This window comes from Petaurus breviceps, unplaced genomic scaffold (genome assembly GCF_028583685.1).
Source record: "Petaurus breviceps papuanus isolate PSGF00001 unplaced genomic scaffold, PetGlider_PUasm1.0 90760, whole genome shotgun sequence".
Taxonomy (NCBI): domain Eukaryota; kingdom Metazoa; phylum Chordata; class Mammalia; order Diprotodontia; family Petauridae; genus Petaurus; species Petaurus breviceps.
Window position 1 is genome coordinate 5,221,166 of NW_027187338.1, and position 13,605 is coordinate 5,234,770.

The following is a 13,605-nucleotide window of genomic DNA, read 5'->3' on the forward strand; positions in this document are numbered from 1 at the left end:
AGAGAGAGAGAGAGAGAGAGAGAGAGAGAGAGAGAGAGAGAGAGAAACCTTGTCTCTAGGAAGTTTACATGGGAAAAGACTTTTGTTCAACATCAGAAAGAACTTATTAATCAGAATTGTTAACTCAGTGGGCTGCCTCAGGAAGTAGTGAGCTTCCCATTCTTGGAGGTGTTCAAATAGAGACTGGAAAACCACTTGTTGGAGATGCCATAGAAGAGATTCCTACATCAGGGACCTCTAAGGTTCCTATGAATCTAAAATTCTAAGTTATGATAAATTGTGCCAAGAAAATGATAGCCCTCAAGGCCTTCCCTTCTCCCCTCACCCAAGCCACCTCAGACCTAGCCCTTTACGTACTCCGCCTCTGCCTCTTCCCCTTCAACCCTCGGCTGCTGCCAGCAAGATGCATCCAGCTCAGAGTGAGGACCACCACCACCAGTCCAAGCCGCATAGTCACTCCCCAGCTCCTGGCCCCCTGGAAGGCAGCGTGGTCTGGGGGCACCTGGCTCCAGCTAGTGGCTGCAGAGCTGGGTCAGCGAGGTAGGTCCCAGGTCTGGACCATCGCTCACAGCTACCATAATCTCAGTGGGTGATGGAAATGGGCAGGGGAGGCCCAGCTCTGCTGTCAGCCCCATAGGGAATTCAGAAGTCTTCCCCACCTCGGAGGCTTGGGGAGAGGTGGCAAGAGGGGTGCCGTCACATCCGAGGACAGCTGCTTTATAACTTCTGCTGGGACATTAAGGCACAGTCACACCAAACTGAAACCTGAAGGGGAAAGAGGAGAAGGAGGCATTTAATCAATCAATCAATTGAGTGAGCATTATGAAGCCCTCCCAAATCCCCTTGCCTCAGCCTTATCCTTTCCCTGGACCAAAATCTTGGCATTTTCTTAGGAACCTGGCATATTATGGACATGGGAATCAAAGCTGTTAATATTTACAGAAGCATATGCTTGGTGGGAGCTGCACACACCAGCTTCAGGGCAGCTCAGCCCCTCCTCTGCCCCAGAGCATGGTCCACTCTGAGGCATAAGGGAGATCTGGGAGAGCCACGGCTCCTCTGGTATGGAGTGACTACCTTCAGCATCACAATCATTTCTCAGATCCCATTTTAGGAAGGATATTGACAACCTGAAGGAACTCAAATGCAGAAAAGGGTAATTCTGCATACTCTGGAGGGTGAGACTAGAGACCATGTTGGGCAAGGACTGATCAAAAGAACTGCTGGTGGTTAGCTTAGAGAACAGTATTAGCAAGTGTTTATTAATAATTTACCTACTATGTGCCACACACTGTGTTAAGTGCTGGAGATATATATTAAAAAAAGGAAAAATAGTTCCTGCCCTCAGGGAGATTACATTTTAATAGAGGAGACAAAATGTATATAAATAGGCATGTACAACATAGAGGAAAGAGAAGATAAACTGAGAGGGGAAAGCACTAGCAGCTAAGGGAACTAAGAATTCAAACATTCATATGCCAGGCACTGGGGATATAAATACAGAGAATGAAATACTTCCTACACACAAGGACCTTATATTCTACTGCAGGAGACAAGTACACACACATGCACACATACATATAGGTATACATGTGTACACATGTGTATACATGTGTGTCTAGTATAAATTAAAATGTGAGCAAATATAAATATATATAAAGTACGTAAATACAATAGAGGCAGCTAGGTGGCGCAATGGACAGAACACTGGACCTGGAGTCAGGAAGACATCCTCTTGGGTTCAAATCTGACCTCAGACACTTACTAGCTGTGTGACCCTGGACAAGTCACTGTATCATATTTGCCTCAGTTTCCTCATCTGTCAAATGAGGTGGAGAAGGAAATGGTGAACCACTCCAGTATTTTTGCTAAGAAAACCTCAGATGGGGTGACAAAGAGTCTCACATAACTAAAATGACTCAGCAGCAACCAAGTTAAACACAATAGTCTGAGAGGAAGGGTGCTAGCAGCTGGAGGCATCTGGAAAGGTTTCACGTATAAGGTGGTGTTTGAGTTTCATCTTAAAGGAAGAGGAGGCCACTGAGGTGGAAATAAGAAGGAAATGCACTTAAGGCATGTGGGATGACCAGTGCAAAGGGATGGAGATAGGAGAGGGGAGTGTCACGTATGAGGAACAAACCTAAGGTCAGTTTGGTTGGATTGAAGTGTGGAAGGGAAAGTAACATCTGCTGATACTGGAAAGATGAGTTGGGGCCAGGCTGTGTTGGGCTTTTAAAGCTAAACAGAGGAATACATATTTTATCCTGGAGGTAATGGGAAGCCAGCAGAGTTGACTGAGGAGAGGGGAGGGTCACATGGTTAGACCTGAGCTTAAGGAAAATGATCATGGCAACAGTTTAGAGATTGGACTGCCATGATGAGAGACTTGAGGCAAGGAGACCAATTAGAAGACTGGCAGGGAGCTAGGAGAGGGCTGATGGGAGCTTGAACTAAGGTGCTGGCTATGGGAGTAGAGAGAAGGAGTCAGATGGGAAAAATAATGTAGAGTCAGGAAGACAGGATTTGGCAGTGGATCGGATGTATGGGGTGAGGGACAGAGAGGAGTTGAGGATAATGTTAAGGTTATGAAACTGGCAGAATGGAAAAGATGGTGGTGCCTTTGACAGAAAAATGGAAGTTCTGAAGAAGGGAGGTGTCAAGGGGAAAGATAATGAATTCAGTTTTGTACATGTTAAGTTTGAGACATCTCTGGGCCATCCAATTTGCAATATCCAGCAGGTAGGTGGTGATGAACAGCTGAAGTCCAAGGGAGAGAATGGGGCTAAATATATAGATCCAGGAATCATCTGTATAGTTGTTATTATTGTCATTTCAGTTGCAGCTGACTCTCCATGACTCTATTTTGGGGTTTTCTTGGCAAAGATACTGGAGTAATTTGTCATTTTTTTTCCAGCTCATTATGAGGAAACTGAGGCAGACAGCATTAAGTGACTTGTCCAGGGTCACACAGCTAAGTAAGTGTCTGAGACTAGATTTGAACTGAGGAAGATGAGTCTTCCTGATTCCAAACCCAGTCTTCTGTCCACTGCACCACCTACCTGCCCCCATCTGCATAGATATGACAGTAAAATTTACTGGAGTTGTTGAGGTTACTAAGAGATTGTTGAGAGATGTGAGAGAAGGTGTAGGACAGAACCATGTGGATGTGGATGATGAGATAGTAAAGGAGACTAGAAGGAACAAGAAGAAAGATGGGGAGAGAAGCAGGTGAAAGTGTCACAAAAACCCAGAGAAGACAGAGTATCCAGGAAGAAATGGTGGTCAACAATAGCTTAAGCAGCAGATAGGTCAAGAAGGATGGGGAGACAAGACCATTAGATTAGACAATTAAGAGATCTTTGGTAACTTTAAAGAGAACAATTTCAGTTGAGAGAATTGTTTGGAAGCCAGACTACAAGGGATTATGGAATGAACGAGGACAGGAAGTGGAGGCAGCAAGCATAGACAGATTTTTCAAGGAGTTTGACAAAAGGAGAGACATATAGGACCATAGCTGGAGAGGATTATAAGATCTGATGAAGTAGTTTAGAGAATGGGGGAGAAATGGTTATGTTTGAAGATGCTTGAGAAGGTGCCATTTGAACTGAGGAAGCTGGGGATTCTAAGAGGCAGAGGAGAGGAGGGAGGGCATTCTAGCTATGAAGTCTTAAGAAGGAGCTTTCTAACCATCAGAGCTGAGCAATAATGAAATGGACTGCCCCCATCAAACTGACAATTAACATTCTGATAGTACTTTAAGGTTTTCATAACACTTCATATCATTGGCTCATTTGTATCTCATGATCTTGGGGGAGGGGTGTTTGTAATTGTTATAATCACTTCTCCGTCTTCCCTCCCCAGTTTTACAGAGGAGGAGACTGAGGCTCAAAAAGATGAAGGGACTTGTCCAGGGTCACACAAACTAGTTAAGTATGTGAGTTGGGATTTGAACCCAATAAACCCCATTCAATATCCACTATGTCATACTTCCTCTTTTTCTTTGATCCTCATGACTCTGGGAGGTAGGTGTTATTAGTTAAGTCCTGTTTTATAGGTGAAGAAACTAAGGCTCAGAAATATCAGAGGATTTGTCCCAAGTTACATGAAATCTGAACCCAAGTCATCCTGATTCCAAGTCCACAGCTCTTTCTCCTAAACCTTGATATTTTTCAAAAAAAGTGAGCTCCCTGTCCCTGAGGGTGTTCAAGCAGATTCTAGATGACCCCCAGTCAAGGACTTGATGATTCTTTGACTATCAGAAGAGGGTGAACCTGTTTCCCCCAAACCTTCAATTCTCTAAGCCTTCACCCTTCCTTGGGGTCCTTGTTCTCTAGCCCTGTGGGCATTGGTTGGATTTTGTCCCTTTCTCTGGGCTGGGCAGGGAGGAGAGAAGTGAGACTTCCTGGGGGCACAGAAACTTCTGACACAGCAGGGCGGGCGGCCACTGCCATTGTGCCGGAATAAAAGAGGCAGCAGGCGCCACTCAGGCCAACGACACAGAAAATTAGGCTAATCCCCCCTGGCAGCTTTGCTGGCCAGAGTGACCCAGACAGGCCTGAGTCCATCCCCTTCCTCTCCTCTTCCCCCATCAATCCCCTCCTCCCACCATCCCACCCAGCACAGCCAAGGGATGAGAGTCATGGGGAGGCACAGAGCAGAGGCTATGTCCCGGAAGTTTGATTATACAGCCTCTGAGCCCATCCTGGGAACATAACCCTTTCCATACACATTCATTCACACTCACCCTTTCATACTTAATCACATTCCCTTGTGCCCATTCTTCCCCTAAAGTCCTCCTCTGATGCCGCATTGTGGCACTGAGGTGACAGTGGTTTCTCGAAGGGTCAAAACCAAAACAAAACAGGACAACAAAACAACCCTTTTGAAGGGTAAAGGCTCCCAGCTAGAAAGCAAGAGAGGTCCTCCGACTTTAGAAATAGTTCAATTCTCATGGAACCAGCTGCATCCGCAATCAACAGAGATAATGCAGGGAAAAGCTTAGGGGAACTTGAGTGCTGTATGCTTGGGGGCTGTGTGGAGGTGGTGGGGAAGAGTCCCCTCTGACCTACTCCCCAAAGGGGGAGACTTTTCATCTGTCTCCATCTTTGCATATGGCTTGAATGTGCTCCTTTCTCACCTCTGCCTTTGCAAATCCTTAGCTCCTATGAGTCTTTATACATTCTGTACAAGCCCAGTGCTGGGCATTCCCAACATTGAATCCCAGATGCTGGAAAGCAGTGTGGGTGTAGTAGGAGATAGAGAGCCACTATGGAAGCAGGAGCACCCAGGTTAACACCATCCCTCTGCCATAAGTCCCTTCCCCCTCTTTGTGCCCCAGGCTAGCATCAGTCCAAGAGGCAGTGGGAGTCAACTCACTAGTAAGATCTGGAAACTTAGCACATTCACGCTTGGACCCTTGTCTCCCTCGGGGAACATATTTATGTATAATTAAGGTAAATAGCATTTGTGCACTTTAAGATTGCAAAACAATATATATATACACATTTATGCATACACACATATATGTATGTGTCTTTAATTACGTATACATATATATGTATATGTATGTGTATATATATATATATATATATATATAAAATCTTATTTGATTCTCACACCAATCCTATGAGGTAGGTGCCATTATTATCCCTTTTTTGCAAATGAGGAAAACAGAGGCTGAAAGAGGTTAAGTGACTTGCCCAGGGTCACATAGCCAATGGCTTTCTGAGGCAGGATTTGAACCCAAGCCTTTTTGATTCTAAGTCCAGCGCTCAGGATAGCTGTCTACTGAGTCCCTAGACTCTGAATCCTCTAGATTTGTACAGACTGGCTGGGGTCCTGCTGAGTCAAGGGACTTCTCTGATAGTTGGGTCAGGATAATCTGCCCCTCCCTGAGATGGGCCCCTACTTCCCCAAACTCTCCTCACATCAGCCCAGAAAGATAAAAATGTCCAGGAAGATCAGGGCACCTCCCCTGGCCCCTAGCCCTTCTTTTCCTAAACTTCCCCATCATCTCCTCACTGCCTGCCCTGAAACACCCTGATTTCCCATCCCCCAACCCCTTGACAATCAGCTCTCCTATCCCTGAGTTTCTCCAAGCCCACCAGGGGAGGAGATAAATCATTATCTAGCTGGAAGTTCAGGACCTCCCTCCCCTCCTCACCCAAGACCCTCCACCCCACCCCCACCCAAGCTTTGAAGGCTAGATACAAGCTCAAGTGGTTAAGCTGCCTGGGAAGAGTGTTTATGTGAGACGAGGGATCTCGTCTGGCATTTCAGTAGAAACCTGCAGGGAATCCTCAGTCACCCCCAAACATCTCCTTCGCCTTAAGAGGCTCCTTTGAATTACTCTTCCCGTGATAGCCCCAGTACCTACCAATGATGCACTCAGCCTCCCTGCCAATGAGATCTTCTGTCTTCACCCCCATTGAAGTTTGCCCAGTCTTTATCCTAGCTACTGCCCTTGCTACTTACTTTTCTCTCCAAAGATACCCAGTTCAGTCCTAGCAACTACAATATCACAGAACATTAGAATTGGAAGGTGCTCTAGAGTATGTCTAGTTCTCACCTTGATGGTCAGAAGCATGAGTGAGGTGGGGGTGGGGGGGGAGAAAATCTGCTGGGACCATCAACATAGGGATGAAGGTGAAAGCTGAGGGAGTATATGGGGGGAGACTGACAGGGAGATGCACCCTTGGTGGGGGGGTAGGGTGGGATATAAAGGATAAAAACAAATTTCATAGAGTTATCACTAGACGGGACCTTCTAGCAACCATCCAGCCCAACCTTTTCATTTTACAACTGAGGAGGACCAGAGAGGGTAAGATGTCCACACAGCAAGTCAGTAGAGCTGGTTCGAGGGCCAAGGACTCCAGATTTCTTTTCCCATAACTGTAAGACATCTGGCAGAAAAACTTCAAAATATCCAACATCCTCCAGGCCAGTAGTCTGTAAAACCTCAAAGATGCCCGAAACCTGGTATATTAAGAATGCCAGTCCCGCTGAATACATACTCACAAGGGAGGAAAGGCTGAACTGACTTTTTTGTAAACTACCTGAATTCTTTTAGGTCTCCACCTGATGGCTATCACTCACTTAGTCAATGTGTATTTATTAAGGGCTTTACTATGTGCAAAGCATTATGCTAAGCACAGGGGATTCAAAGAAAGGCAAATAACGGGAAATTGGCAGAGAAGAAGTCAGTGACCTAGAAGTCTGGGTTTTATACTGTGAGCGTGGTGAAGGGGGGAGGAACTGACTGGAGGCCTGTACATATGGATTGGGACATGCTGGGCAGGTAAATGAGTCCAGACAGAAAGGGCAGTTTCTAAAAGGACTTGTCTCTGAATGGCTTGTGAGCAGAAGGATTAAAGGTAGGGAAAGGGGACAGGAAATTGGGTGGGAAGTTGTATGTGTTGTGTGTGTGTGTGTGGGGGGGAGGTTTGGTCTCTTCTCACTAATACTCAGTTATCAGTGAAAATGGGGAGAGTGAGAAGGTCAATGAATATAAGGGCATAAAGAGATGTCCCGTCCAAGGCCGCCAAGTTGGAGGGGCCCCCAAACTCAATTTTTCGTGACACTGCACTGTAAGCATGACCTCTCATTGGAGGGCTCCTGATGACTGTGTTGCCAAAGGGCCCCACCTGTTCTTAATCTTTCCAGGGTGGGAGAGTCCTTTAGCCCGAGCTTCCCTCCTCCTTTTCTTTCCCCCTGTGAAATGGCATCTTCAGAAGAATGGGGAGGCACCAGAACAGGAGTTCCATTTGTATTTCATCCCAAAATGCAAGGAATGGGGGTTAACTAGAGATTGTTACCCACAGTACAGAAGTGCGGTTGATGGATGGTAAAAAGAGAAGTCCAGTTGAGGGCCATGGCAAGGGAGAAGGGGTGAAAAGGGACACAGCTGGGGGCACTGTGGTCAGGGAGAAGGTAGCTAGGGCCAGAGTGGGGAGGAGAGGAGAGGGGGAGGGCCACAGCTGGGGAAGGGGCATGGCTGAAACAACTTTCACTCTCTTGTTTGCAAATTCAATCAGGATAAATTGGTGCTTAGGAGCCTGATACAAACAGAAAATGTAAACCATCCCCATCCTCTCCTCCCTCCCCCTTATTCTTTGGGGGATGGGGGCTGTGCACTGGGGAGAGGTTTGGAGCCTAATCCCCTCACTGGCCCAGTCTGAGCTGATGTATTACACCTCTGCAAACTGGCAGGGGGTGGGGGAAAGTGGCTGCAGGGGGCAGCCCTAATGTAAACCTGACCTGTGAGAGATTTGTGTCTCCCTGAGATAGAACTGAGCCAGATGCTGTCGGACCCAGAAGGTGAGGAGAGGCCCCTCCCATGATGGGGGGAGGGAGGAAGTGGAGTAGAGGGCAAATAAAATTTTTCCTTCCCTCATGAGCCCTCCCCAAGCCCCGTGTCACTCCAGGTCACACTCTCTACCCAAGAGAACTCGTATGAAGCCCCCTCCCCCTCTTCAGTCAGGGGCCAGGAGAAGCACTCCCTTGGGATCCAAGTGGCTACAACCGCAACAGAAGATAAGCCCAGAAAACTTCGTCCAGTCCCTGCTCAAGTCTGATCTCCACTGATCTCCACCCAGTTCCCCTATCAGGCTTCATCTTGGTTCACTCTCCATCTCTGTCCCCAGCAAGTATTAGGGGGTGGGGGGTAGCTGATGGGAGACGCGAGAAGAGTGGTTAAATTGCCCTCTCTCTGACTCCAGTCCTTTCTATCCCTTAGCTGGCCACACAGCGCTCCCCCTCTGAACGGCACCAGAACAGAGGCCTGAAGAAAGTTAAGGATGGGGAGGGGGGTGGCAATGGATAGGGAGCATGGAAATAGAGGGTTTGGAGAGGAAGGCGAAGGGGGCCTTTGGCGATGTGACCCTGGAGTGGGGGGATAGAGACCTCCAGGATAGAGAATTCCTTCACCTGGGTCCCTTGGGTCTCTCCTTACCACTACTTCAGGCCCATCAGGCAGGTGCTGGAGACAAACGGGGTTCTTGTCCCACGTGCCCCCTCCCCCTATTTCTCCCCTTACCCAAAGGGAGAGGCCGATCTGTCCAGGGCTCCCAGCTGCCCAGTCCATTAGAGTAAAGGCTCTCTTGGTGGGAGGAGGTGCCAAGCTCTGGTCACTCCATCCGTCCCCACCCAATTTCAGGTAGAATCAGTATCTCTGGTCTCAGTCCCGAGACAGAACCGAGATGGGGACGTCCTTACCTCGGTTGGTTTCGTGATCCCCAAAATCCTACTATGCTTGGGCCCCAGCTGTTCTGTCTGATGCAGTCCTGAAGGCAAGGACAGGGGCCCGGGCAGGGGCCGGGAGGGGGCGAGGGGCGCTGCCGGCCAGCCCCGTGCGCCCAGCCTCCCGCGCCCCCTCTCCTCCGCTTAGCTAGGCTCAGCTCCTCCCGCTCCCAAATTGCTCAATCTGCAAGCAAGGGAGCAGAGCCTGAGGCTCACCCTCTCCCGGGCTGGTGCCCCACCCCTCCCTTCTGTCCCTCGGCACCTCCCCTAACGCCCGCCCGGCCCCGCCCCGCCCCGCCCCAGGCTCTGTTTGGATCATTAACTACCCTTCTCAAGCTGCGGTCTCTGGGAGAGAGATGGTGCCTTTATCTCTAGTCTTTCTCCCCTTTTCTCCTCGAGTCTCTGGCAGCGTGCGTCTGACCGTCTGCCCCTTCTCTTCTCTATCTCTGGGGGCGTGTCTCACTTTCTGTCTCCTCTCCCCAATGTGTTTCTATCTTTCTCAATCTCTTTCTCCCCTCCCTCGATACTTGCAGTGAAAGTGTGTCTGTTGCCTGTCTCAGTCTCTTTTATTTCTGTCCCCCTAAGCTTCAGACTCAATGAGGGGTTAATTTTCTCTGTTCCCACAAGGCGGGGAATCCCCAACCCCCCTTTTCCTTTCCAGTTCCATTCTCCATTCTCCTTTCTCTTTATCCCCCAGATTTTCTGTATTGGAGCAGGCCCTTGAGAATTCATCAGCCCCTTCCCCAAGCTGAGGAAGGAGGGCCAGGGGAGAGGGCCAGAGAGCTTGTGGTGGTCCTGGGAGAGGGACTTGGGCCAGAGGAAGATATACACCGGAGGCCTTGTACACAGTAAGCACTTGATAAATGTTTGCTGAATGGAGGTGGTACGCTGTGAAGAGAGCACTAGCCTGGGAGACAGAAGATCTAACTTTGCTACTTAGTATCTTTGAACAATTTGAACTTTGGACAAATTCCTTCTTTCAAGGCCTCAGTTTCCCCATCTGTAAAATGAGGGGGTTGGACCAGAGGAGTTCTAAGTTCCTTGCCAATTCTGACATTTTGTGTTCTATGACTCATGTCTCATTTGAACACAAAGACACTCTTAAATATACTTGCTTAAATCTTCATCCTCCGGGTCACACCAGTTCCAATGATGACCCAACTTGGGAAGCCCTGGGTTGAGAATCAGAACACTGAGCTCCCATGAGATTCTTTGTTCCTTCTGGAAGGGACCTAGGAGATCTATTCCAATGCCCACATTTGACAGATGGAGAAACTGATTCCTCCAAAGGGGGAGGACTTCCTCAAGGACAAATAAGAAGTTGGCATCAGAATTAGATATCTAGCCTAAGTGCAGAAAGGGTGCCCCCAGAAGCCAGTATCCTTTCTATAGGCTCCTTGGTGAACCCACATTAAGTTTGGGATTTAGGAAAGTGAAGAGATCACAGAGGAGTTTGCTCTGGGGTCTGGGGAGCCTCACATCTTTTCCTTAATGGAATGAATCCCAAGGATATCTCCAATGGTGTCATCAATGGATCAACATGGTCAATAAGAAGGATATTGTAGGAAGCCAAGTATCTTTTACAGGCACACATACACCCTCATGTTTATACATAGCATGGCACAATGGGAAAAGCTCTGCTTCTGAAGTCACATACTAGCTGGTCATCTTACTGCTACCTGACCTTGGGGAAATCACTTAGTTTCCTTGAGACTTTATTTGCTCACCTAGAAAATTCATGGATTGGATGAGATAACCTCTAAGTCCCTTCCAGCTTTAAATATATGATCTAGAGTCCAGATCTCGGTGTAGGAAGCTGTATGCCTCAAGGCCCCCACAAGAACACCAGCATTTGAATATTATTACTTGTAAGTACTGTTTTGGGATAATTCAATTCAATTAAACAAGCAGTTAGTAAGGGGCCTAATATGTCCAATCACTTAATCTCCAGGCCCATTTCTCCATTTGTAAAATGAAGGGGTTGGCTTCTGAGATTACTTCCAAGTCTAAATCTTGTGATAGGAGGACAAAGATTATGGACTGGTACAGTTGGTATGGGGATACCATGATCTTCTGAGTAAGATTGATCTATCCCTACAAAGAACTGAACAAAGAAAGATGGACTGAAATTCCAGCCAGGAGGATCCTAGACCTAGTTCTAGAAAGGACCATCTAGTCCAACCCCTTAATTTTATTTTTTAAAATCAATTAATTAATTATTTTTTTTGCCTTTTTGGAGGGCAATTGGGGTTAAGTAACTTGCCCAAGGTTACACAGCTAGTTGTTTTTGTGTGTGTGTGTGTTAAGTGTCTGAGGCCAGAACAGAACTTGGGTCCTCCTAACTCTGGGGCTGGCACTCTACTCACTGCACCACCTAGCCACCCCCCCCCCCCCCCCCCCCCCCCCCCCAACCCCTTCATTTTATAGATGAGGATCTGAAGAGATTAATTGACTTACCCAAGGTCACACAGGTAGTGCCAGAGTCAGAGTTCAAACTCAGTTCCTGTGACTCCAAATTCAGCAATATTTATATTTATTTCCCCTTGAATTTGTTATTATTGTTTATCCTTCACTCTCAAAGAGGACCATGACATCAGGAAGGTGATATCATGACTTGCAAGTGAATTGCATTTAAGTGAGGCAGGGCTGTGCAAAATCACCAGCCTCACTCTCTCCTCCTTCCTATCAGAAGTTAGGTTAGATGTGAGGAAGGACTTCCTGACTTGCAGGGGTGGGTGTGGCCCACAGAAACAGCTAGCAGATGGAGGCTGTCGAATCTATCCCTGATTAACAAGAGAGAAAGAAAAGAAGCCTGTCATTGTATGTGGCAGTGGGGGTCAGGGTAAAGTCCTTTACCCTCTCTGGGTGTCAGTTTATCCATCAGGAAAATCAGATGGTCCGAGAAGATGATCTCCAAGATTTCTTTCTAACTCTAAATGTTCTAAGCTTCTGATGCTGCTGCAATGCCTAGAGGGGTGGTTAGAATGACCTCTGGAGGATCATAATGATGTCCAGGAGGTAGCTGGGATGGAGAACTATGACCCTTCAAAATGCTGGAGAGAATGTCCTCTCTGTGAGATGGACAGCTGAGAACAAAATGTCCCAGTGTGGGCTCTGTCCAGCAGAAGGGCAATAGAGAGGAGGGATGGGAGGGGAAAGCCCCATCTCTCTCTCTCTCTCTCTCTCTCTCTCTCTCTCTCTCTCTCTCTCTTTCTCTCTTTCTCTCTCTCTCTCTCTTCTCCCCCTTCCCACCCAACCACTGCTTTGCCCTCCAGGGTTCTCCTTTCGTCTCCTTGGCTTCTGCATCTCTCTGGCTTCTGGCCCCATCCCTGTGCTAATCAAATAGCCCCAAATGCTGAAAACTCAAATGTTTATTTTATTTTTTTTTACACACTTGCATAACTCACCCAATAAGCCAAGCCAGGCGCTGGGGGTTTGGATTTGTTTTATTTTGTCGCATTTTTTAAAAAAGGAAGAAGAAAGAAAGGCAGGCCAAACACCCAACCCTTAAAGCTGTCCCAGGCCAGGCTCTGGGCTCCAGACTCTGGTTTCTCAGCTAAATGGGAGGTTTACAGCAGGACTCAGCCTGGGCCTGGGCTTTACATACCCCCTACCATGAGTGGCTACTGGTTGTGGGAATGATCAGGAAGGGAAAAGGGCCAGGTGGAGGTCCCTGTGGGAAGTGAAGCCACCAGCCAGTCTAGCCCCTGGCTCCTGGGTCACAGGAAGTCAATAGACAGGAATTTTCTCTTCCAGAGGCAAAGCCCTACCTTGTTTTGGCATTTTGGGGGGTTTGGGGGTGGGGCAGTATTGGGTGAGAGGCAGGCAGGATTTTGGACCTTGCCTTCTGGGCCCTTTTCTCAACTAACTTGGGCATGAAACTGAGACCCTAGAAACTTTTCTGAGAATTTATCTCTCAAGGACTAGCTCCAGTCCATCGGATAGAGCACTGGCCTTGGAAGGAACAAAGAAGGAAAAAGACCCGAGTTCAAATTCTCCCCCAGATACTTTTTTTTTAGCTGTGTGAACCCTGGCAAATTACTTAAGTCCTCAGGGTTCCTTATCTCTAAAATGGGGATAACTATAGTACCTGATTTGCAGGGATTTTGTCCAAATCAAGAATGATTACGCACTAAGTGCTTTGAAATCCTTAAAGTTTTCTATAAATGTTATTATTTTTATGGTGATTATTTTTCTTCCCTAGTCCTGCTCCCCCCAAGCAGCAGGTTACTGATAGCCCTCCCTGTCCAGTCACTAAGCTGTCATAGGGCTGGTTAGCCAGCAGAGGGCTATGGAAGATGTTACTGGATACAGACATTTCCTCCCCTTCTCTCCCTCTCCCTCCACACAATCCATGCCCCCTTCTCC

At 47.6% G+C, this 13,605-nt stretch overlaps 1 protein-coding gene across 1 annotated transcript in view; it reads right to left on the reverse strand.

The window, feature by feature from the left end:
* Positions 1 to 9,454, reverse strand: part of RSPO1 (R-spondin 1) — a 28,755-nt gene extending 19,301 nt beyond the window's left edge. The window contains exons 1-2 of the mRNA XM_069067965.1: positions 9,214 to 9,454; positions 358 to 765 (exon numbers count right to left, since the gene is read on the reverse strand). Coding sequence (XP_068924066.1) covers positions 358 to 451 — 94 coding nt within the window. The 5' untranslated portion in view covers positions 452 to 765; positions 9,214 to 9,454. The remainder of the gene's footprint in view (positions 1 to 357; positions 766 to 9,213) is intronic.
* Positions 9,455 to 13,605: the final 4,151 nt, after the last annotated feature.